Source organism: Pseudorca crassidens, chromosome 15, assembly GCF_039906515.1.
Source record: "Pseudorca crassidens isolate mPseCra1 chromosome 15, mPseCra1.hap1, whole genome shotgun sequence".
NCBI classification, from domain to species: domain Eukaryota; kingdom Metazoa; phylum Chordata; class Mammalia; order Artiodactyla; family Delphinidae; genus Pseudorca; species Pseudorca crassidens.
In genome coordinates this window covers 66,580,443-66,603,424 of record NC_090310.1, presented here as the reverse complement: position 1 = coordinate 66,603,424, position 22,982 = coordinate 66,580,443, and the positions used below count along the sequence as shown (strand labels likewise).

At 52.8% G+C, this 22,982-nt stretch overlaps 1 protein-coding gene across 12 annotated transcripts in view; it reads right to left on the bottom strand.

Annotated features, from left to right (window-relative positions):
• DLGAP4 (DLG associated protein 4) overlaps positions 1–22,982 on the bottom strand; it is a 202,486-nt gene that overhangs the window by 36,644 nt on the left and 142,860 nt on the right. For 11 of the 12 annotated variants that reach the window (XR_010935248.1, XR_010935249.1, XM_067708038.1 and 8 more), the window contains one exon: positions 1,044–1,405. Coding sequence is in view for 10 of the 12 variants with exons in the window: in XM_067708038.1 (XP_067564139.1) it covers positions 1,044–1,405 (362 nt within the window). In the remaining 2 variants the exon portion in view is untranslated. Of the gene's footprint in view, positions 1–1,043; positions 1,406–18,462; positions 18,700–22,982 lie in introns of those variants that run through there. The other variant, XM_067708039.1, reaches the window with a different exon arrangement.

Genomic DNA, 22,982 nt, shown 5'->3' with positions numbered 1-22,982 from the left:
GTCATCTACTCGGCCATGCCCCACTGCACAGGGGTGGCTGGGGAAACGGAGATCCTGTCCAATCTAAGCCACAATGCACACCACCTGGACCTCCTTGATCGCCCTCTGGGTTTGGAGGGGCTCTGCCTCCCCCAAGCTCTTAGCTCACTGTAGCTGCCCTCCCTCCCTGCCCTGAGTATGCTCCACTTTAGTCTGGATTTAGAGCAACTCTTGAAAGCTGCAAGGCAGGGCCCAAGTTTTCCCCACTCAGCTAACAGCAGGCAGATTACTGATGTTAAGTGCATGCAGGAGGTGCAATGAAGCAGTGGAGGGGAAGCTGGCGCACCCTGCCCTGCTGTGTGCCCTGGCCATGGGCGCACAGTGAGCCTGGCTTCCTGAAGGGTCTGCTGGCTTTGGCCACTTGGTCCCGGGGAATTATCTGCCTGGATCCTTTCTCACAGAGGGATGCACTGGGACCGACATCCCACTTCTCAATTTGACATGGGCCTGGCACCTCAAGCAACCTACCTGTCCCCAAGGCCCGAGAGGGCTCTGGGCAAAGTTCCAGAGCAACTTGAGCAACCCCCAAGGCTCCAGGGCCCTGAGTCCTGGGCCCCTGGCCCTCGGCGTCTACGCTCCACGCTGCTCCCACCGCCAGGCGGGGCTGTGGCCTCCGCACCGGAGCTGACCTTGGATCAGAGAACTGTTAGGCCAGCCCCGCCTCCCACGCGTCAGCTGCCAGGGCAAAGGGTGGAGTGAACAGACAGACAGTGGACAGGCAAACAGTGGACAGGAGATGGCTGGCTGAGTGTAACTACATTCACTGGGACAACCCATCGTTGGAGCAGGGACACCTGCCCACAGCGGCAGAGCCCGCAGCATGTTCGGGCGAACGTGAGGAAGACGTGACTATGGGTGGAATTTGGTCTGGCCACTTGGGGCCGACCTCCCAAAATAGACAAACCACCTTTGCCCAAGAGACCTAGTGGGCCTCCACCAGATGTAATTACACACAGGCAGGTGCACGGCGTGGGCCGAGGACAGAGTGCGAAAGGGGCCCCTACTTGTATTCCTATAGATGACAGTTTCCTTTTGGGAATGGCCTCAGGGTGGGATTCGGAGCTGGTCAGCGTCCCTTGTTCGCTCTTCAAAGCTGCATGTTTTGGGGGTGGCTCAGGGGCCTCGGGGGCTGGGGTGACTCCGCCCCGTGTCACACTGGGCGGTCGGGTACTGCTGTCCAGGCTGTCCGACGAGTTGCTCAGGCCGGACTGGCTTGTCACTTCGCTCTTGTGGTCCTGGCTGTCCAGGTAGGTGTCCTGGGCAGACTCGGTGCTGCTCTGGACCGTGACGGAGATGAACGGCTTCGATGTGGTGCGTGGAGGGACCGGTGGCGGGGTCTTCTTATACGCCACTAGGCATGATGAACCTGCAGATGGGTGAGAGGAGGGCAGGGGAGAAGGTGAGGCCCCAGCCCTCTTGAGCCCCTTTCAGGGCTGAGGCCCTACCTGACCCGACCCTAGCTCTGGCCTCGGTGAGGATTTCTGAAGCAGGAGAATGGGGGTCAGACACAGCAATGACCAAGACAGACAGACACAGGCCCTGCCCACCTTCATGCTGAGCCAAGGCCAAGTCTAGTGGGGGATGCCTACATGGACCAAACACACCCTCCACCTGAGTCCCCCACAAAGGTCTTATCCATCCGGGGCATGGGCTGGATGGTGACAGCAGAGTGACGGTCAGGACAGCTAAGGAATGGTTAACCTCACTTGTCCTCAAGCTCACCGAGAGACCTACCACTCCCCTGCCCAGGTCTTTTCCTCCTACCCTACCTTCCCTCCACCCTTGTTTCCTCTGCCTGGATGCCCTCTCCCTGTCTGGTCAGAGACCAACACATCCTTCAGGGCTCAGCTACCCTTCCCCACATCTTGCCATTCCCACCCCACCCCTCACCTTGTTATGTGAAAACCCCACACACCAGTCTACCTCCCCCAAGACTCCATCACGCCCGGTCAGACTCTCTGTTCTCCACCAAGATTCAGGGAACCAGGACCCGCCATAGGTGGGAGTTGGTGTCTCAGAGTCCCATTCTGAATCTGGCCCAGGGCTGGCCCACAGCTGGCTTCGTAAACGCTGAACTTTTTGTTCTGAAACAGGAGGTGCTTTTCAAACAGCAGTAGCTACTTGCTGTGAGGGGCTGGGTCACATCCAGCGGCTTTTCTCAGCATCTTAACTCCAACTGCCCTTTCCCCAGTGAGGACTGAAATGAGCCTCTCCCCGGGTGAGGCCCGGGCCAGAAGAGGAGCCAGAGGAGTGGCTTTAAGCCTTGCCTTCAAGGGACTGCCAATCACGGTGATGGTGATGGCTCAATGGAAACCCTCAAAATGAGGCCCAGTGCCACAGGGGCAGTGACAAGGCACAGCAGAATCCATTCATCTGCTCCTGTGAGATATCACTACTCAAACATCAGAATGACCAAAACAAAAACGGGTGACAACACCAAATGTTGGCGAGGATGTGGAAAACGAATCACTCATTCACAGCTGGTGGGAGTATACAATGATAAAACCATGGAAAAGTAAACATGCAATTACCATACAACCCAACAAGTGCACCTTGGGCATTTATCCCATAGAAATGATAACACATTCACAAAAAACTTATACAGGACTGTTCATGGCAGCTTTATTTGATATAGGCCAAAGTGGAAACAAGCTCACTGAGAGACCTACCACTCAATGGGTGAATGGCTGTGGTGCGCCCAGACCACCACTCAGAAACAAAAAGAAATGAACCACTGATACAAGCAACTACTTGGATGAATCTCAAGTGAATTACGCCAAGGGAAAAAGCAATCTCAAAAAGTTACAAACCACATGATTCTATTTATAAAGCATTCTTGAAATGACCTAATTATAGAGATGGGAACAGATTAGTGGTTGGTGGGGAGACTAGGGGGAGAGAGTGATGGGGAGGCTGGAGGGACTTGGTTATACAGGGGCGACAGGGAGGACCCCAGTGTGTACAAAGTGATGGGAATTCTATATCTTGACTGTGGTGGTGGATTCATGAACCTACACATGCAGTGAAACTGCATCAAACTAAAAAACCACAAGGTGATACAAGTGAAAATGGTGAAATCTGAGTAAGATTGGTGGGTTGTACCTATGTCAATATTCGGGTTATGATAATTATACTACAGTTTTGCAAGATTTTTCCATTGAGGGAAACTGGGTAAAGGGTACACAGGATCCCTCTGTATTATTTCCTACAACTGTATGTAAATCATATACAATTACCTAACAATAGAAAATGTAATATAAAAAGCCCATCCATCTGTCTGTTCACCTGATAGACGTGTATTAAGCCAGGCCCTGTACTGGGGTCCAGGAAAGCTAGGAGCCCCCATTAGCAGAGAAACAGCCGTGACACAACTACTTCAACAGCAATAGAGGCCACAGTAGAAAAGCCCAGGAGCTGGGAGCCGTGTCTTGTGCTTGACCTAGTCTAGGTGACTAAGTGCTCTGGGAGCTCAGAGCCAAGAGCACTGTTCCTCCTCTGTTCAAAATTTCCCAGTTCTGCTCAGGGATCCCCCAGACAGACACACCCACAGTCTCTGACTCCCCAACCCAAGAAGGGTGGTGCAGGGGCAGGAGGCGGGGCTTCGGTCTGCGGGAGAAGGACCCTCCAGGGCCCTGCCCCGTGGAAAGGGACAGGCCTGCTCTGGAAGATGAGCTCCTGTGTTCAGCTGGTTGTAGGGCACAGGCTGACAGCCGAAAGCTGGGCCGCTTACTGAGCTGTGCTCAGCAGCTTTATGGCTTTGTAATTTACACCTCACGGTGACTCTGTGAGGTGGGGATATGATTATGCCCATTTTAAAGATGTGGCACACGAGGCTCAGGAAGTTAGATAACTTGCCCAGAGTTGCCAACAGCAAGTGACAACCACATCTGTTCAGCTGCACAGCCCACCACACTCCACTCCCCGGGCCTCAGGCCGCCCCCCTTTGCTGGGCTGGGGCTGCAGGTGTCTGAGGCTTTCACTGACCACTTTGCCCCTCAGCATCCTGCTGGACTCTGGAGCCAGTGTGCAGGGGCACATCCAAGCTGAGGCCTGACAGCTGGAGGAGGAGGGGCCTAGACTAAAGGCAGAGGCCTGGCTTCCAGGCCCCGACAATGCCTCACCGAAGTCCCTGTCCCCCAGTGAACTTTTTAGTACCTTTATCTGTTCAGTGGGGGTGGAGGAGTTCTAACAGCACACCGAATTCACATAGCTCTTGACTAACTCACAGCATTTTCCCATTTATGCTCTCATTTAAGGGTAAGTATGGAGGCTCCCCTCACTGTGACTGAAAGGGAGACTCCTGCTAGGAGTCCCTCCTCCCCATTGCCTGAAATTCTACCATTTGAGAGTCATTCCTTTGGTAGTGAGGATCCAAAAGCCAGAAAGCAGCAGAGAACCAGACAAGCCTGAGTTCAGACCCCAGCTCTGTCATATACCAGTTGCGTGGCCACAGGGAGTGATTACATAGGCTACATCACAGAGGTCAAGGCTCAGACAGCACAGTGCTGGCATGGCTCTGACTAGTTTCTGGTACAGAGGGAGACAGGCCTGGAGGACAGGGGGTGAGCCAAAATTTTACCACTCCCCAGACACTGGTGGGGAGGCTGGACTGGTTCCCTGACCAGCCAGGGGCAGTCTCCCCCAAGAGCTGGACACGTAGAGAAGCCCATTGAAGCCCATGACCACCAGAGCCCAGCAGAGACACGACTCATTGGGGATTTCAGGATTTGTTTGTTTGTTTGGCCTAAATATCCCAAGAAAGCTTCAGTGGAGTCTTCTGCCCCAGATTAGAAAAGCGAAGCCCTAATCTGCTCAAAATGTTTAAGGGGGGGAATATGCCCCTAAAGAGGGTGGCAGTGAGCATGAGGACCCAGAACTGGGCTCTAAGCCTGGCGGAGGCCGTGTGACCCCAGTCAGGGTCCTTGTCCCCACCTGTGGTGGGGCTAACACTGGCCTGGAGGAGTCAGTCTGTGCAGGGACCTGCCCCACCCAGGAGATAATGGGACTGTCCAAGGGTCTGGACAGAGGACTGACCCTCCAGCCTCTGTCTCAGGCCTCTGTGTAGGCCAGAGTCCTGCTGACGCAGCCACTCATTAGAGAGAAAGTGAACTAGAGGGAGGCCAGGCCAGATGGCCAGATGTGAAAGAAGAAAAAGTGAACTCATCTTGTATTCTCTATGTCTCCTGGGGCACAGGTGACAGCCAGACAAGTGGTGTGACTAATGGAGAGGATTTCGGGGCATCTCTCAGCTGTGAGCACTGTCCCCGCCCCCAGGGCAGGGGGATGGGGCCCGAATCTACAGGACAGCTCTCATTTCACAGGCGTGAAATGCCAAGAAACATAGGCCAACACCTCCCCCAGCCCCTTCCAACGTGGCGATCCAGGCAGTCTGTGTTCCTCACACCCTCCGCACTTCCTCCCACCTCGGGGCCTTTACACAAGCTGTTCTTTCTGCCTGGAAGGCTTCTCTCAGCACCTCACATGTTTCAAGTGTCACTTCCTCTAGGAGGCCTCCCCTGACTGCTCCCTACTCTCCCATCACTCAGGATCTCCATCAGTGCGCCCATCACATTTGGCATCAGCTCAGCGAGGCATTTACTTGCTGATGGTTACAGGCCTGAGGCGGCTGGGGGCTCTGTCTGTCTTGGCACAGCAGGTCGTGTCCCGGGCCCAGGGTAATATCTCAAGCATAGAAAGCTCTCAATAAATATTTGTTGAATAAGAAGAAGAACCTCATCATCGCTACAAAAACCCCTCGGTTGCCAAAAATCAAGATTTAGCCATAGTGAAGGCTCCCAACACTTTAGAACCCAAGGTTCTAGTCCCATCTCAAATTTGGAGCCCTTTCTGTTTGGTCCCACCCACCCATCCTACAGCCTCACCTCCTGCCCTCCCACCCGCTCAGCATGCCCCTTCCAGCTTCACAGAACCCACACACCCTTCACAAACACCACACTCTTCAGGCGCCAAAGCCTTTGCACGTGCACCGTTTCTGCCAGAACCCCTCCGCGCATCCTTCATGCTTCCCGTCCTCCGGCCAGTCCCTCCACTCTCAGCCCTTTCTGGCCCAGGCAGAGTCCGACCCTCTCCTCTGGAGCACTCAGGGCTGTGGCCAGGTCTCCGACTGAGCGTGTCCCCCATGCGGGTCAGCAGCCGGTCCCCAGTCCAGAGGGTGCACAACCATCATTTGCCAATTAAACCTTAGAGGGAAGCAAGTGCCCCCGAGACCCAAGATGTTGGCCCGGCCAGGATGTAACTGCGGTCCTCCCTGCCCTGGGGAGATATTCTATGTGCCACAATTTACACCAAAATGGCATATGGGTCCAACTCTGTGTCCACTCTTGGAAAACTTTCAGATTTGCCCAGGAAGCTTGGGGGTGAACATCACTCCAGGGTGACTGTCTCCTCCAGCTGGTCCTTGTGCATATTTTTAAAGATCCTGAGTGACACTTCACTGAGACACAGCATTGTCTGCACACTGCACAGCTGTGCCCGGGGGCCGCATGCTTCCCTGCCCTCACCTTGGCCATGCCGGTCCATCACGCCAAGGCTCAGACAGAAGCTGGTTGTGTGATGCCACCTGCCCCCGGCCCCAGACATCCAGCCCAGCCTCCCTGCCCCACTGTGCACAAGTCCTTGCTTCTTCTAAGTAGAAGCTCCCTTTGTCTCATTTCCGCCTTCTGCCCTAGATTTTATCCTGCAAACTCTATTTTTCAGGTCAGAATGAATTTGTTTCCACATCTTGTTTTTTTAATGTCAAGGTGTATAAGATGGCCAATCAGAGCTTCAGGTGCTCAGAGTACTGGCTGTGGCTCCATTTCCCCAGCAGCCCCAGCATGACAGCCTCCTGCAAGTGCCTTGGAGGCCCAGCCTAGTCCTCACGTCTGCTGGCTCCCAAGGGCCCGAGCTTGGCAGGGGTGCTGAAGGAGAAGCGGCCTAAACAGTGTAGGAGCCATGGCTGCAGGCTTTACATAAGAGGCAGCGGACCCATGCAAGACCCCAAGTGAATGGAGCTGGCCTCAGAGCCAGAACCCCCTAAACCCCTTTGCCGACTCTGCCCGGCTTGTCGGAGGAAGGGCTGAGAGCCTGTAAGAGCCCTCCTTCTCTCACCCGACAAGTAACCTGTCAAACCACGCAGCTAAATCGGGGAGCTCACTTGTGTGCTACGGTTAAAGCAGAACTCACGGCTCCCGCCCACCTAGCATCAAATTCCTCCCTCCTTCCCTGTTTCTTCCCCCAGAGCAGGGGAAGCTGGGAGAGAATTCCAAGGAGCTAAGTCAGGATCGGGGACAGACTGACCTCTCAGAGCCACTTTCCTGCCGATGGCCCATGTGCCCTCTACTTTCCCCCTCTGCCAGCCTGGAAACCACCTCCCTCACTGTATCTTAAGAGTAACAAGATCAAACTTCAATTTCAAACGCCAGCAAGAGAGACTGGCAGCACCTCTTACCCCAGCATCCTCCTGGGGCTCCTCCCCACTGCCCACAACCAGGGGCTCCCTACCTGCCTCCCCATCCTTCCCTTCTCCCCACCTCTAGAGCCAGCCTCCCCTAGACGCCCCACACCGCTGCTCCCTGGCCCCTCACCCTCCTATCTTACCTTTCCTGTCCCTCTTCCACCCTGGCCAATGGGCCACTTGAGGAATCCAATCACGCCACTGCTTTGAAACCTTCCGATGGTGCCACCGCCCACCCAGTGGAAGTGGAACAAGCCCTTCAGTGGGGGCACTCAGGGCTTCCAGAATCTGTACCTGCCTCAGATCCCAAAGTCCATAGGAGCCAAGAGGTTACAAAGGTGTCTGGGAAAGACGAAGCCACAAAGCTTAGGGAGTCCGGCCACACCCTTGGAGCCCTGCCCAGAAGGGGTGCACTCAGGATGCCCTCCTGCTGGTATCAGTGCCAAAGTTAACAGTGCTACTGAGCAAGCACTCCATCTACACTCAGTCCTCATTCCTCATGCTTCTGTATCTGCGAATTTGCCTACTTGCTAAGACTCATACTCGCGGGGCTTTTTTTGCAGCCACTTGCAGACTTGAGCAGAACCTGAAAATCTGAGTTTCCCAACACACAGGTTCCCAGCTGAGGCTGAACAAGGCAACACTGCCTTCTTGTTTCAGCTCATACTGTAAACAAGCACCCTTTTCCTGGTCTATTTAGTGCTGTGCTTTCACATTTTTAAGCGTTTTTTTGTTGGTGGTGATTTCTCTGCTTGAAATGGCCCCCAAGTACAGTGCTGAAGTGTTGCCCAATGTTCCTAAGTGCAAGCAGGTTGTGATGTGCCTTATGGAGAAAACACGTGTGTCAGATAAGCTTTGCTCGGGCTTGAGTTACAGTGCTTAGATCAGTGTTAATAAATCAACAATATATTAAATAAGGTATCTTGGTGGCTTGTGCTGGTAGCGGGTGGAAACGCAGGGACTCTGCATTTCCCATAGGAGGAATGGTTCAGTATTCACTAATTCAGTGTTTGTGAGACATTGCGGATGTAAGCACCATGAATAATGAGAATGGATTGTACTTTGGCCAAATGAACCCTCAGAACAGATATGTGAGGTAGGTTTCTCACTGCCCTGTTTTCCAGGTGAGGCTCAGAGAGGTGGGGAGACTCGCCCAAGCTCACCTTCTAGCCAGGCAGTGTTGGGGCCAGGGATTGAACCCAGGCTGCCTGAAGCCTGACCCCTACCCTATGCCCCGCCCACTGTGCCAACTCTGTAAGGGTCATGTAGAGGCAACAGCCTTGAACATGTTAACTGTTTCACCCAGAAAATGGGGTGTGACTTCCAATGTGCTCTGAGTAGAATTCAAAGAGATGGCAGACATGAAGATGTCTGTAATCCTGGCGTGGCCCCTATGATTCCACTTACCACGGTTTCTCGATGAAGGAGAGAGTGATCACCTTTTGGGGGACAGCTGAGGACCTTTCTGGAAGACATGAAGGTTGACTGGGTCCGGCAGGATGGACCAGAGTCACTGAGGGGCAAGGAGATGCAGGGCTTTCAGGTGGAGGGATGCTCCGAGCAAAGGAGCGGGGCAGCACAGCCCAAGGTGTGGGAAGACAGATTTGAGCAGGGCATGGCTCGGCAAAGTGGCATTTAGGTAATTTAGCTGGTGAAGGGAAGCCAGGGAGGCCTGAGAGAGGGCTGCCTCTTCTCGGACAGGGTCCGTGGCTTCCTGGGGCTGCTTGGACACCGGGAACGGTGGTATCTTCTTCCTGCCCACAGCATCCCTCACAAAGTCCCTCCAAACTGGCCTGCAGTCAGAGGATTTACAGCACGTGGACCTGACTGCAGCTGGAAGGGCGCATTGCCTCCTTTCTCAATAGCCCGGCACACCAGGCAGCTCTGTGTGAGGTGCCAAGGCCATCTCAAGCTCAGTGTGTCCAGAATGAATCTGAGCCTCTCCCCGCCGTCAGCCTTGCTCTTCTAAAGAGGGGACTCCCACGCACGCACTCCGTCACACACTCCAGAAGCCTGGGGAGTCCTGCCCCCTGCTTCCCAGGCCTCCACCATCTGTAAGGCTTTGCCCCTCCCCCACAAAAGCACATGTCACAGAGCCGGGCTTCTCTCTACCCCACCACCCTGGTCTAGGCTTCCACTTTCTACCCTCTGGCCTCCCTGCTTTGTCGGTGATCCAACTCACCCACAATCACTCTCCAGAAAGCAGCCTGAGGAGTTTTTTTAAAGTACAAATTGGATTAATGCTTCCCATTTCTAAAGCTTTTCAAAGGCTCCCCACTCCATGAAGTTGCCCACCTTGGCCTACTACAGGCACTGCCCCCTTCTCCAGCCTCAGTTCCTGCACTTTCCCCTTGTTGATTCCATTCCAGTCACACTGCTATTCCTCAAACACTCCAAGCATGCGCCGACCTCAGGGCCTTTGAACCTGCTGTTTCCCTGTCTGAGATGATCCCCACCCCAACCTCCGCACACCTACTCCTTCCCATCCTGCTCTCATCTCTGCTTCCCACTCAGGTCTCAGCTCAGGGGTCATGTCCTCAATGAGGGCCTCCCAGACCACCCTGTCTAAAGTTGCTGTTCTTCCTTTGAGGATCCTGTTTATTTTATCGAGCACTGATCAACTTACTGGTTCACTTGTCTTTTGTCTCTCTCCCCTACCAGACAGAGATCCTGAGTATCTAATATAGATTCCTGAGGGTGGGGACCCTGAATACCTTATAGAATTAAGATGCTTTCCCAGCACCAGGCCCGATACATGGCTGGGCTCAGTAAGTATTTACTGAATTAATGAACAACCCCCTATTTGACAGTTGGGTAGACTGAAGCTCAGGGAAGAATGATTTACTCCTGACTCTGAGTCGGAATCTAATGGCCAGTGCTGTGGGAGGTAAAGCTTGGAGCAGCTCTGCTTGAAGTTCGGCAATGAAGCTGTGGGAACGAGAGCTCAATAAACCCTAAGCACTGGGCATCAGAAACAACTTGAAAAATAACCATTTCTGAAAGGCGGCAGAGAAAGAAAGCAAGCAGTGCTTCCGGCAACATCTTCCAGGCAAGGCATATCATATGTACAGATTTAAAAGAATCATGACTGAGTGAGTCCTGCGCCAGGTACTACTTTATTCCAGACACAGGCCTGGGAGGGGAGATAATCATCACTGATGTTTTATAGATGAGAGAACAGGCTTTTAGCTTTTAACAGTGGCCGTGCTCTGTGAGGCTGTGGTCGACTGTGTACCTTGCACAGGGTCTAATCCCTTTTGGGCCTTCGTTTCCCCAGCTAAGTGGGTTGGCCTTGAATGGGCGTCACAAGTTTAAACGTCTACAGGAGACCATGCATGTAACCCCTCTGGCCCACAGCTGTCATGTGGAGACCTGGGTGAGAGAAGCCAGAAATCTGGCCTTAAAAATAAATAAATAAAACCTCTAAATTTAAAAGTGGAGTTAGTTAATTCTTTTAAAAATGGAGTTAGTCAATTCTAAGTTTTAAAAAACACTGGGCAGGTATGTGCCTGCCTGCTAACGTGGCCCATGGCACACAGGTTTGTGACTGCTGGAACAGCTGTTCTCAGGCCTCCTTGCTCCTTCTGGAGCTCCAGCCCCTCTCCCCCTGCTCCCCAGGAAGCCGGTCCACTAGAACCTCCCCCTTGGAAAGGCAGGAGACCCTTGGGAACCTTGAAATCGAGGCAGCAGGAGGCCCTTCTGGTGGTGTCTCAGGTCTGTTGGGCAAAAACAGAGAAGCCCCTTCTGGTCGGCAGGCCAGTTCTGCTTGCAGGCTCTTGGCACCAGGGCACAGGTGGCGGGAGAGCCCCATCCAGAGCACAGATGGCCGCCCCCCTTCATGGGCCTGGAGCAGCTGCCTGAGAGGGACCAGCTTGGTTGCTGGGACAACACCCTTCGCCCCCTCCAGAGACAGCTGCTCCTTAGAAGCCCTGTTCACACACCAGTTGGGGTCAAAGGTATGAGGTGGCTCTGTCCTGACACGTTCAGGCCAGAGGTGCTGGAGGACAGGGTTAAGCAATGCCCTCCAGATGGACCCACAGTTCAGGTCAGCTGATTCTCTGAGGACAGGAAGCTGCCGGTCAGGAGCCTTCACAAGCCCCGGGCATCTCTCCTGACTGAGGGCTGGCCGTGAACTGGCCTAGCATGAAAAGCTTTAACTGTATTGGCTCATCAACTCTTCACCAGGCCTATCACTCCCACTTCAAAGAGGAAAAAAGTGAGGCCCAGAGAGAAGTGAACAGCCCCAGGTCACACAGCCAGGATTTGAGCTCAGGCTTTCTGATTCCAGAGCCAGCACTTGTAGCTGCTGCTTCACCACACTGACCAGGGCTGGAGTGAGGTGCACTTAGCAGGGCCTGGCTGAGATTCTGGCCAGGCCAGTTCCCCAGTCAGGACCCTAATCTTGGGTCCTCACGCAGGGTTTGGCGATATCCTCTGAGTGGGTTAGATGGTGGCTGCCTCTGGCTCTGCTGGCCATGGGGTCAGAGGCCTGGTGCCCCTGGACCAGAACCCCAGCACGTGGAAGAAAAAGGCGGCCTGCTCTGCCTGTGATCACTGCCACCCACAGCCCTTCCTCAGGCCCTTCTCTTCTGGATGTGCAGTCCTGGACACTCTGACCCTCCACCAGAAACACCAGAACCCCTGACGTGGTTTCCCAGTCACTCAGGACTTCCCCAGTTTGGCTAAATCTCACTACAGCCTCAAGGCAGAGCCCAAAGAGGTGAGGCCACTCATCCCAGGTCACACAGCTGGCTGATGGGGTACTGGGACTGGAACGAGGATGTGAAAACCTCCAAATTCTAGGGTCCGAGGACATAGTAATTCCAGTGACTTTCAAACCAGGTTCTGGGGGCCCTCAAGAGGGCCTGGGGAGGCTTTTTGACTCCCACCCCCCGCCAGGGCCCTCAGAGCACCTCCATTTTTTTTCCTCCACATGGTATTTTGGGATCCACCAGACTCATTCAACCTCCTCATAGTACAAATGAGGAAACTGAGGATCAGAAAGGCAAATGTACTCCCTGAGGATCAGGTGGCAGAGCAGGGACCTTGCCTGGGGCTCTGAGTGTGGGTGTGTTCCCTCTGCCCACCTGACTCCCAGCCTGGAGACCACCAGCTCTAGGCATTCAGGGAAGCACCCACGTGTGGCTGAGCCCCACCTCCTCCAGCCCCTGACCAGGGGACCCCAGACGGCATGCTGTTTCTCAAAAAACATTTCCACGAATACTGCGACCGTATCCAGTAAGCAACCTGTCAGGCAACATTCACCCCTCACCACCCGTTCTGTGCTGGAATCTGCTGCAAATGTCCTTTTATTTATCCCCAGAGATCTGCCGGCAGAGTTGGCTCTGCTGGCAGCTCTGCTGAGGCCCGTATCCTACCCCTCGGGATACCTTACTACCACCACCCCTGGGAGTCCAAGCTTGAAAGAGACACCAGCTTCCAAGCAGCAGTTCCTGAATCATGATTTTCTCGTACATTAAAGCTATAAACACTAGTAGGGAGTGCTGATGAGGAGAAGATGGCCAGAGTTACAGGGCTGCTATGGTGGTTCCAGTCCAAGACAAAAACTTGATGTGTACAGCCCGTCTGGCCTGGTGGAGGAGTCGGGGGTGGAGAATCCAAGATTTGGCTTTTCAAATACTGGCTCTAGCACGTGGACCTTGTTGTGGTCTTTCCAAAGCCCTAAGGTCCCAGGAGCCCAGCCTGGGAAGTACTACTTAGAAGAAAGAGCCTCAAAAACCACCCTCACTTCTGGAGGGCTGATGTCAAACCCTAGTAATGGGTCACAAAAGCCTGGCTTTTTACAAGCTGTCACAGGGGCCCACATCCAGTGTGCAAAGCCAGACACTGCCAGGCCCTGTGCACCTCGATTGCTGGCCTCTTCCATTGTTCTGAATGACCAAGCGGATCCCAGAATAGAAAGACGGTGTTAACAGGCTCATTCACTGTGCCTGCAGTGACAGGTGGCATATCGGGTGTCAGAACCCGGAGCCAAGAACCCTGGGCGGCCAAGAGATGGTTTGAAATGAACAGAGCAGAAGTGAATGGGGAAAACCGTGAGTTCAGCTCAGGTCAGCCCAGGCCAGGTCGCCTTCCCTGGTGCCAGGCCTGGGGACAGGGACAAGGGCCCAGTCCTCAGAGCTTATATTAAGATTTTGAGTTCAGGACCCCAACTTGGACAATTACACAGAAAACAGACATGTGGGAAAATGTCGTAGCGACTCTAGTTGATCACAGACACGGTCTGAGGCTACACTGACAGAGAAGGTGCAGGACCAGGGAGGGGGCAGCCCCACTGAACTCTGGATAATGTTGTGGGTACTGTTGGCGATCCTGGACAAGGGACACTGACAAACTGGAGCCCGATGAGAAGGGGGCAATCGCACACGGAGAAGTCTCTAATCCATCCTCCCATTACGACAAGTAGGCCACGCACTGGGCTCTGGGTGGGCACTAGGGACCCACCCAGTGTTAGTAGTCCTCAGACCTCAAGAAACTCACAATAAAGTAAAACTCCACCGACTGGGCGTAGCCGCAGGGACTACTGCAGGAGAAAGCCTGGGACTGACTGAACAAGAGTGCTGCGACTGATTGGTGACGTCTGTCACAGATTTGCCACATATGGGGTGTGACGCACATGCGCCATGAGCCATGCCTAGTCTAACACAAGGGAGGAGGTGCTTAGAGAGACTGGAGTAGTAGCCTGGAAAAGAGGGGATTCAGAAGGGCATGGCTACTGTCTTCAAATACCTAGGAGACTGTCACATACATTGTCCCTGTGGTCCAGGTCATTACAGCACAACCAGAGGGGGGACAGGAAGGTGGGGGTTAAGGGGGAGCAGGTTTTGCCTCATTATAAGGAGGCAGTTTCTAAGGGGCAGAGCTGCCTAGGAGGCAATCAGCTAGGCTAGACACGGGCACGACGGATGCAGGGAGGGACTCAAGCCCCCGCGGGTGACCTTTAAGATTCCTTCCAGGCCTGAGATGTTTCCTCTTTTCTCTGCCTTCCTACTTCACACTCAGTAATGGAGGTGACATCAGACATCATTTTTGTGTGTGCGACATTCACAGTTCAATTTCTTTTTTTTTTCTGCCTCCAGAGAATTGTTACCAACTAGCAGAGGAGAGGGAGGAGAAGGTTCAAATGGCCTAGCTACAGGGGAAATGATGGGAGGACTAACTCTAAGGTCTAAGGCAGCACGGTCAGGGCTTAACACACCTTCCTCTGGACAGTCGGGCAGCACAGAGCTCCTACCTGAGATGATAAACCCATCCTCAGAACAAGAGACCAGCCGACACTGGCTTCCCTTCCCCCCCCCGCCCCCCGCCATACCTGCTGCTGAGTTACAGAAGTGGCCTATAGGTCAGGAGGCCCTGAGAGTGAGCACTGTTCCTGCACTCACTCACTGTATGACTAAGGCTCCCCGGGCCTCACTCTCACCCATCTGTAAGATGGGAACAATACTGACTCGCCCTGTTCACTGCCCTAGGGCTGCTGTGAGACTCTCTTGGGAAGACAGGCAGGAAAGGGCTTGGCAGGTGAGGAACTACCAGTACAATCACTTGAGGGGCCCAAATATCTGAGCAAGGGGCCCACAGAGCAGCTGCCTGATTCTAGGCCTCCCAAGGACTCCATGCGCCAGAAGCTGGGGGTTTCTGGCCTGAGGCAGGTCAGGAAAGTTCAGTGCCCTGAGGACCGCAGCCGACCCCCACCCCATGCCGCATCTGTATCACTATTCTAACATTTTAGGGTAGTGACCTCTGGTGTCCCTGCCTTGCCAAGCACCCCTCTAACTTTTCTCTGCCACCCTCTCCATGCCAACGCCCCATGTTCCCAGCGCCCGGGTCTTTGCAAGGCTGCTCCCTGCCTGCAATGCCCCTCCTCCTCCCTAATCCCACCGCCTCTTCCGGGTCTCCGTTCCAGCATCACTCCCTACAAGCCTTCCCTGACTGTCCTTCCGCACCCGCCAGGCACCCCTCACTGGGTCGCGCCCCAGGTTTAGAGGTGCCACAGGCCCCTGCCGTCACACTGTTTTACAGGCCTGTTTACTTTTCTCCTCCGTTTAGACCCTGAGTCCCCTGAAGGCAGGGACTGCAAGGTTCCCATGCCTGTGGCACCCAGAAGGGGTGCCAGGCAAATGCCTGCTGCCACTTACGACGTGGGACCCTGCCTCTTTCCCCTGGAAGACTTGAGAATGCAGCAGCAGGGAAGTCTGTGAGGGGCGACCTGGCAAGCAAAAGACAGAGGTGCTGGACAAGCAGGGACTATAGGCCTACCCTCCGCCTCCAAACCATCCATACCCTCCAAACTCTACTCGAGTTTTCTCCCAACCACCTCTAAAAGCACAACATGGTGACATCTGGGAAGATCTTTTTAAAAGAAGACCTCCCCAAGGGAAAGTCACCAGCACCCCGCAACTGTAAGGACTCGCTGAATATCAGCGACTAATCGTCATAGTTACTGGTGTTTATTGCCTGCTCGGGCATCGCTGGCTACTGCCCTGGCCCAGTCACTGTCTGAGGTCCTTATATTTGAGCCCCACAAAGAGATGTTTTCACCATCGCCCCTTGTGTTGCTGAGGAAATGGAGGCTCAGAGAGTTTGAGGGATTTGTTCAGCGTCACACAGCAAGTGTTCTATCTGCTAAGTGAGTGCAAACCTTCCAGGTTGCAGTCTCCAGAACCCAACCTTCACAGCATCCGGTCTCACAACAAAAATACAAGTTGGCTGACAAGGAGGCTGACACACACATTCCTACAAAGCTTAGAAATCACCGTAGAAAGACAAATTTGGTCTCTCCCTTCTGCTGGCAGACTCTGACTAGAATACACTTTTACAAAGACCTCAAGCCCAAGCCAGCATCCCAAAGAGCATCTGAAGAAAGCGGACTTTACCTTGACAACTTCTACCCCTCTGGGAGCTGCTCTGCCCTGATGTTTTTACAAGCATACTAATCACCTCCCCAGGCTTCGGGCTGTCCTACCAGGCCCTTTTCGTCTCTCACAAAGAGACCTGTGATATCACTTGCCCCTCAAATGGTCCCTTCCCCTCCTAGGACTGACACCCATCTGTAAAAGTTGGGCACTGCACTAGGTTGTGGACGGCACAGGTTCCAAAAGGTGTGCTACTTCTGGTTAATTGGTAGTACCTGCCTGTGTTAAGAAGGATCCTGAAGCTGTGTCCAGGCTCCACGCAGCCACCACGGGCGCTGGAACCAACACTGCCTCTGTGGGAAAAGCCCTCCTGGGAGATGAGCAGCCTTTTAAAAACTCTGCTGGAACACAGCCACATAAAGCTGAGAGCTGCAGTGTGCATCAACTTGGAAAGTTAACCAAGAGTTCATTATTTCCAGATGAAACCTACTCTCCCTTTCAAATATACCTCCTTAAAATGGACTAATGAATAAGTTACCTGGAGTAGTTAAATTCATATAGTCGGAAAGTAGAAGGGTGGTTTCCAGGGGGTCGGGGAGGAGGGAATGGGAAGTTGTTTAATAGGTACAGAGTTTCAGTTTTGCAAGATGAAAAGAGTTCTGGAGATGGAGGGTGGTGATAGTTGTAAAACAATGTGAGTGTACTTAATATCACTGAACTGCACACTTAAAAATAGTATAAGCGGTAATTTATTTTTTGGCTGTGCCATGCAACATGCGGGATCTTACTTCCCCAACCAGGGATCGAACCCTGCGGTGGAAAGCGGATTCTTTACTACTGGACAACCAGGGAAGTCCATGTGGTAAAGTTTTATGTGCACTTTAACACAGTTTTTTAAAAAGTGGGCTAGTGCAGAGTCTACTGAGGAACTCTCTACAAACGAGCCCCAGCTATCAAACTGATTTTCCACCCAATATCCAGAAGTCATAAAATAAAATACTGAAAGCTACTTTAAGCATGAAGTGTTGATTTCTGGTTTGACTTAAATGTATTTGTGAGCAGGGGCTGATTTATAATCTGCTACAATCTCTTTCCTGAGATTCAGGGAATAGAAATAAAAGAAAAAGAAAGAATTTAAATAGAAAATCAAAAAGACTGGAGATCTACAAGGGTAGAAATGGATGTGTTAGAACCTTGGAAAGGAGTTGGATGGGAGATTGTGTGGAGGTTAAAAAAATTAAAACTTAAAAAAGAACTATAAATATATTGTATAACATTATAGAAAACAGTTAAAAAGTGATTTTAATCCCACTGCCCAAACACAATTACTGTTACATCATTCTATACCCAAACTTTTAAACTGTGATCATTTTGGAATGGCAATCTGGCTAAAAAGAAATAGCAACTTCTACGTTGGCCTTCTTAAACAAAAGCAGTTGGTAGTACAGAAAAGAGTAGTGAATCAGGACTTCAAATCTTGATTAAGCTGTATGACTCTGGACAAGTCACTTTACCTCTCTGTTCCATCATTTCTAAAAACAGCAGTAATAACTGCAACTCGCCTCCCTCAGCAACAGAAGCAACAGGGCTTTGTGAATTGTGAAGTAGTATGTGAAAGGGCATTAGCAATAAGTAGGGAGTGCTGAAGAAGCCTTTTCTTGATGACTAATGATCAGTATGAAAACCTGATGATGATGATAATAATAATAATGATGACGATTCAAGTATTCAGAAGCTCTGATGTTAATTTTAAAACAAAAATCACTCGTAATACTTTCGTTATCACACCTCTGGGTGAGCAAAGCTGCTGGCCTCAGACCTACCCAGGCTTGCCAAGCCCAGCCAGGCCCTGCCTGACCTTGCAGACCCTTCCAGACATAACCCAAACCTCTCCCAGTTCCCTAAATACACCAAACACTTTATACCTCAGGGTCTTGCCCCCTGCTGTTCCCAGTCTGCCTTAACTGCCTCCTTCCCATCCCCCACCCCACCTTCCCTGAGATGCCTTCCCCATCTTCTCTGAATAAGTCCCTCTCGGCAACTATGTTTCCTTCAGGACTCATCCCAATTAGACAGTATGTTGTGTGTCTGTACCTGCTTGAATGGGGTCTCCATGCTGGATGAGGTCTCCAAGCTCCATGAGGAAAGAGACCAGGTTTGTCTTGTTCCCTCTCCTTCCCCTGGCTCAGCACCTGGGATGAATGGCTGATTGTTTGGGAAGAAAGTGGAGGCGGGGTGGGGAGGAGCTGGCTGGGATGAACCCAAGTCCTCTTCCCCTGGGCTGTTCCCACGCACTGCTGCGTGCACCCCCTTTGAGAAGACTGCTGGGGCAGCAGTAGCAGTGGCAGCCCTGCCTTTATAGGTGCTGTCAGACAAGCCCCGCTCCCCCTACCCCACAGGCAAACACCTCCTGACTGCTACCATGCTCTGTGCTGGGCCAACAGTCACGTCATGAAGCGTGGGAAGCTTGGGAAGGCAAGAAAGTTCCAGGAGAGCCTTGAACTATTACTGTATTCACAACACACTCAAGAGCAGACTCTTCATTGCAGTCCCCAGCAGGATACTGCCCAATGGAGTGATGACCCTGCCGAGATAAACCCTGACTCTGAGTGCCTGGTGGACTCTGACAGCCCTGGGCAGGCTTCTCTAGCCTGATCTCAGCTCCCCAGGCCCCTGGACAACCAGCCCCTGCCTCCCCTCCCGTCCCCAGGGAAGCCTCCCCTTAAAAATCTCCATCCACTTGGAGCCTACCCAGCTTCTGAGGTCCTGAAGGTCACCTCCTCTCTAAAGCCTGCCTTGATTCGCTGCATCTTCCCCATCAGAGCCCCACACTCAACAAAGAGCCATCGAATGATTAACTCCTCTCCAAATACCAAGCGCACCTGCATCTTTCCAGACATGGGACATGCACAGTCTTTAAATATTTCAAGTCTTCTGTCTCCCCCTGGATATCAAGAAGAGCAGGGGCAAACATTTCTTAAGTGCTTCCTCTGTGCCTGGCACTGTCCTGAGTGCTTTACACACACACACATTCTCTCTCTTGTCCTCGCGCAGTGACTCAGGTAATATCATCACCTCTATTTTGCAGGTGAAGAAACGGAGGCCCAGAGAGGTTAAGCAACTTGCCAAAGCCTCACAGCTCCAGGTGGCATCCCAGGATCTGAACCCCGGCAGCATGACTCCAGGGCTATGCTCTTAACTACGGGGCTGCCCGACCATCGGTGTGTGGGCTTCCGTACACAGTCGGGCTTTGTAAGTGCCAGGTTCTGCCACCCAGGGGAGCAGCGTGGCTAATAGGTGTGGCTCATCAGTGCAGTCACTCAGCCACAACTTCCAGGTCACCTACTGTGTGCTCAGCGTGTGCCGTCAGGGAGTGGACTTGAACGAATACAGCTCTGCGCCTGGGGACCTTGGGATTACGCAGAGCAGAGGAGAAGTAGACGAAAATCCTATTCGCTGAAGCAACAAAATTGCTACCATTATCTGCTCTGGCAAGGCTGAGAACTTCCTTAGAAAATGCACAGAGAAACAGGAACTTGAGACCCCAGCGAGTTAGGCAACGGCTAATCTTTGAAGTACACAGGCGAACCAAACGTGTGTTATGATTTTGGTCTCACCAGGGGACCAAAATCTATTCGGCTGAACAGCAGAGCTAGAGCTCCTGCCAAGAAACAAATGGGGATTGAGGTCCAGAGCCAGGAAGGGGCTTGTCGGAGGCCACCTATCAACTGGAGAAGCACAGCTCCGGTTCCCTTACGCCCTGTGCTCTCCAAGTCCCTGGGACTGCAACCAGGACAAAAGGCTTTCAGGCCATCTGCGTCCTTAAGAAGAAACCGCCAGGGGGTGAGGTAAGTGCCTACAGTGACCGAAAGTTTAAAAGTATTCTCAGTGGAGACAGGACGTTAGCTCTTACCTTCAGGGAGTGTGGAACTGTTCTGTGAAAGCTGGATTCAGGAAGCCAGGGTTGATGTCCCAGGCCCACCTCCAGCCCAGCCCTGCCCCAGAAGGACAGGAATTTCAAAGGCAGTAGCTCCCCACCTGGGGCCACACCCAGGTGAGGCTGACTTTACCGGGGAACCCGTGGAACTGGCTCTCCCCCACGCGGGGGCAGGCCGGGCCAGAAGGCCACCCTGGTCTGCAGCCTGGCGCCTCTCCCTGCGGGGTCCCACCCGGCCCCCACCCCGGCCGGGCCTCCAGAACAAGGGAAGAGGCCTGCTCCTCTCTTAGTGAGGCCTAGTGAGGTCCCCTGGGGCCCACCCCAGCCTGGGCTGGGTCTGAAGCGGCTGCTTCCTGCTTTACCTTTTTCTTTCACTTTGGTTTTTAACCCCAAAGTGAAACTAAAGACTGGAATGATGTGGGAAAGATGGTGAGAGTTAAGGCCTGAACACCTGGCTTCTCATCCCAGTGAGGCTGCTGACTCGCTGGGAAACGTGGGAGGAGGCCCTCAACCCCCCCGCCTCGGTCTCTCCGTTGATAAAATAGGAGGGAGGAACTCGGCTAATGCTTTAAAGTGTCATTAAATTAGAAAAATGATGGAACGTCCCCTTCCTCATCCCTGCCACCACTGAGGACTAAAAAGGAGCTGCAGAAATGACCAGAGCGGTACCCAAAAGGGCCTTCCTGTTGGCTTGGAGGACGAGGCAAACTCTGGCCACTGTGTGGAGACCTTCCTGGTCTCTCTGACTACCTCTCCCCAACCTGTCAACTCAACTCCTTTATCCTGAGCAGCCCCTGGGGCAGGGCAAATTCAGGAAGACCCCAGGGACGAGCCTGACCTGGTCTTAGCACAGCAAGAGGAGCCACCAACAGCTGCCTGAAAACTCCCCGCCTGAGGGCCGACCAGGCCATCTGCTAAGACCCAGGACTAAGACAGCATCCCACCCAGGACTGGTCCAAACTTCACTCTCCGCTGACCCCAGGGTGCCTGACACAGTCTAGCTAAGACCACTGTAATCTGTTTTATGGTGTTTTCCCACTGGCTGGTTTACCAAATCTCCCCTCTAGGCTGGTGGCATGAGAGAGGCAGGGAGGAGCCTCCCTGCCTCTCAGATGAGGAAAACTGAGGCTCGGAAAGGCACAGGGACATTGTGGCCAAGCCAGCACTGGATTCAGGAGCTCAGTAAATATCTGCTGGATGATTGAGCTTGATGGCCCAGCCGTTGCCAAGCAGGTGCGGCACACACCAGAGAAGCACAGGAAGGAGGACACAGTGTATGTGCGTGCGTGCGTGCGTGCGTGTGTGTGTGTGTGTGTGTGTATGGGGGGGGCATACCTCCCTGGAGACCAAGTCACAAACAGGTCCCCAGGTACCTGTAACAGAATCCCCTCCCCCCAGTCCTGGCTCCACTCCTGATATCCCTCCAGCCCATTTCTTCCCTTCATCCCTCACTTCCTCCCATCTGCACCTTACTCGAGAGATCTCATTGGCTGAGGACTTCTGAGCGAAGACTGGCCAGCCTCCTCCCCCTCTCTGGGCCGGATTAGTACTGTCAGTACTTAACCAAGGAAAGGAATTTGAATCCAGGGGTGGGGGCAAGGTGCTTTTAAAAATATATACACCTAGGGTTTCCCTGGTGGCACAGTGGTTAAGAATCCGCCTGCCAATGCAGGGGACATGGGTTTGAGCCCTGGTCGGGGAAGATCCCACATGCCACGGAGCAACTAAGCCCGTGTGCCACACCTACTGAGCCTGTGCTCTGGAGCCCGTGAGCCACAACTACTGAGCCCGTGAGCCACAACTACTGAAGCCCGTGTGCCTAGAGCCTGTGCTCTGCAACAAGAGAAGCCACCGCAACGAGAAGCCCGCGCATTGCAACGAAGAGTAGTCCCCGCTCGCCGCAACTAGAGAGAAGCCCTTGTGCAGCAATGAAGACCCAACGCAGCCAAAAATGAATAAATAAAATTTTTAAAAAATTTTAAAAAATCAGTAGCCCTGAAAAAAATATATACACCTCATTTTTTTTGCGGTACGCAGGCCTCTCACTGTTGTGGCCTCTTCCATTGCGGAGCACAGGCTCCGGATGCGCAGGCTCAGCGGCCATGGCTCATGGGCCCAGCCGCTCCGCGGCATGTGGGATCTTCCCAGACTGGGGCATGAACCCGTGTCCCCTGCATCGGCAGGCGGACTCTCAACCACTGTGCCACCAGGGAAGCCCTACACCTTATTTTTGTTAAAGGAGGCAAGAATATACAATGGAGAAAACACAGCCTCTTCAATAAGTGGTGCTGGGAAAACTGGACAGCTACATGTAAAAGAATGAAATTAGAACACTCCCTAACACCATACACAAAAATAAACTCAAAATGGATTAAAGACCTAAATGTAAAACCAGACGCTATAAAACTCTTAGAGGAAAACATAGGCAGAACACTCTACGACATAAATCACAGCAAGATCCTTTTTCACCCACCTCCTAGAGAAATGGAAATAAAAACAAAAATAAACAAATGGGACCTAATGAAACTTAAAAGCTTTTGCACAGCAAAGGAAACCACAAACAAGACAAAAAGATAACCCTCAGAATGGGAGAAAATATTTGCAAGTGAAGCAACTGACAAAGGATTAATCTCCAAAATTTACAAGCAGCTCATGCAGCTCAATATCAAAAGAACAA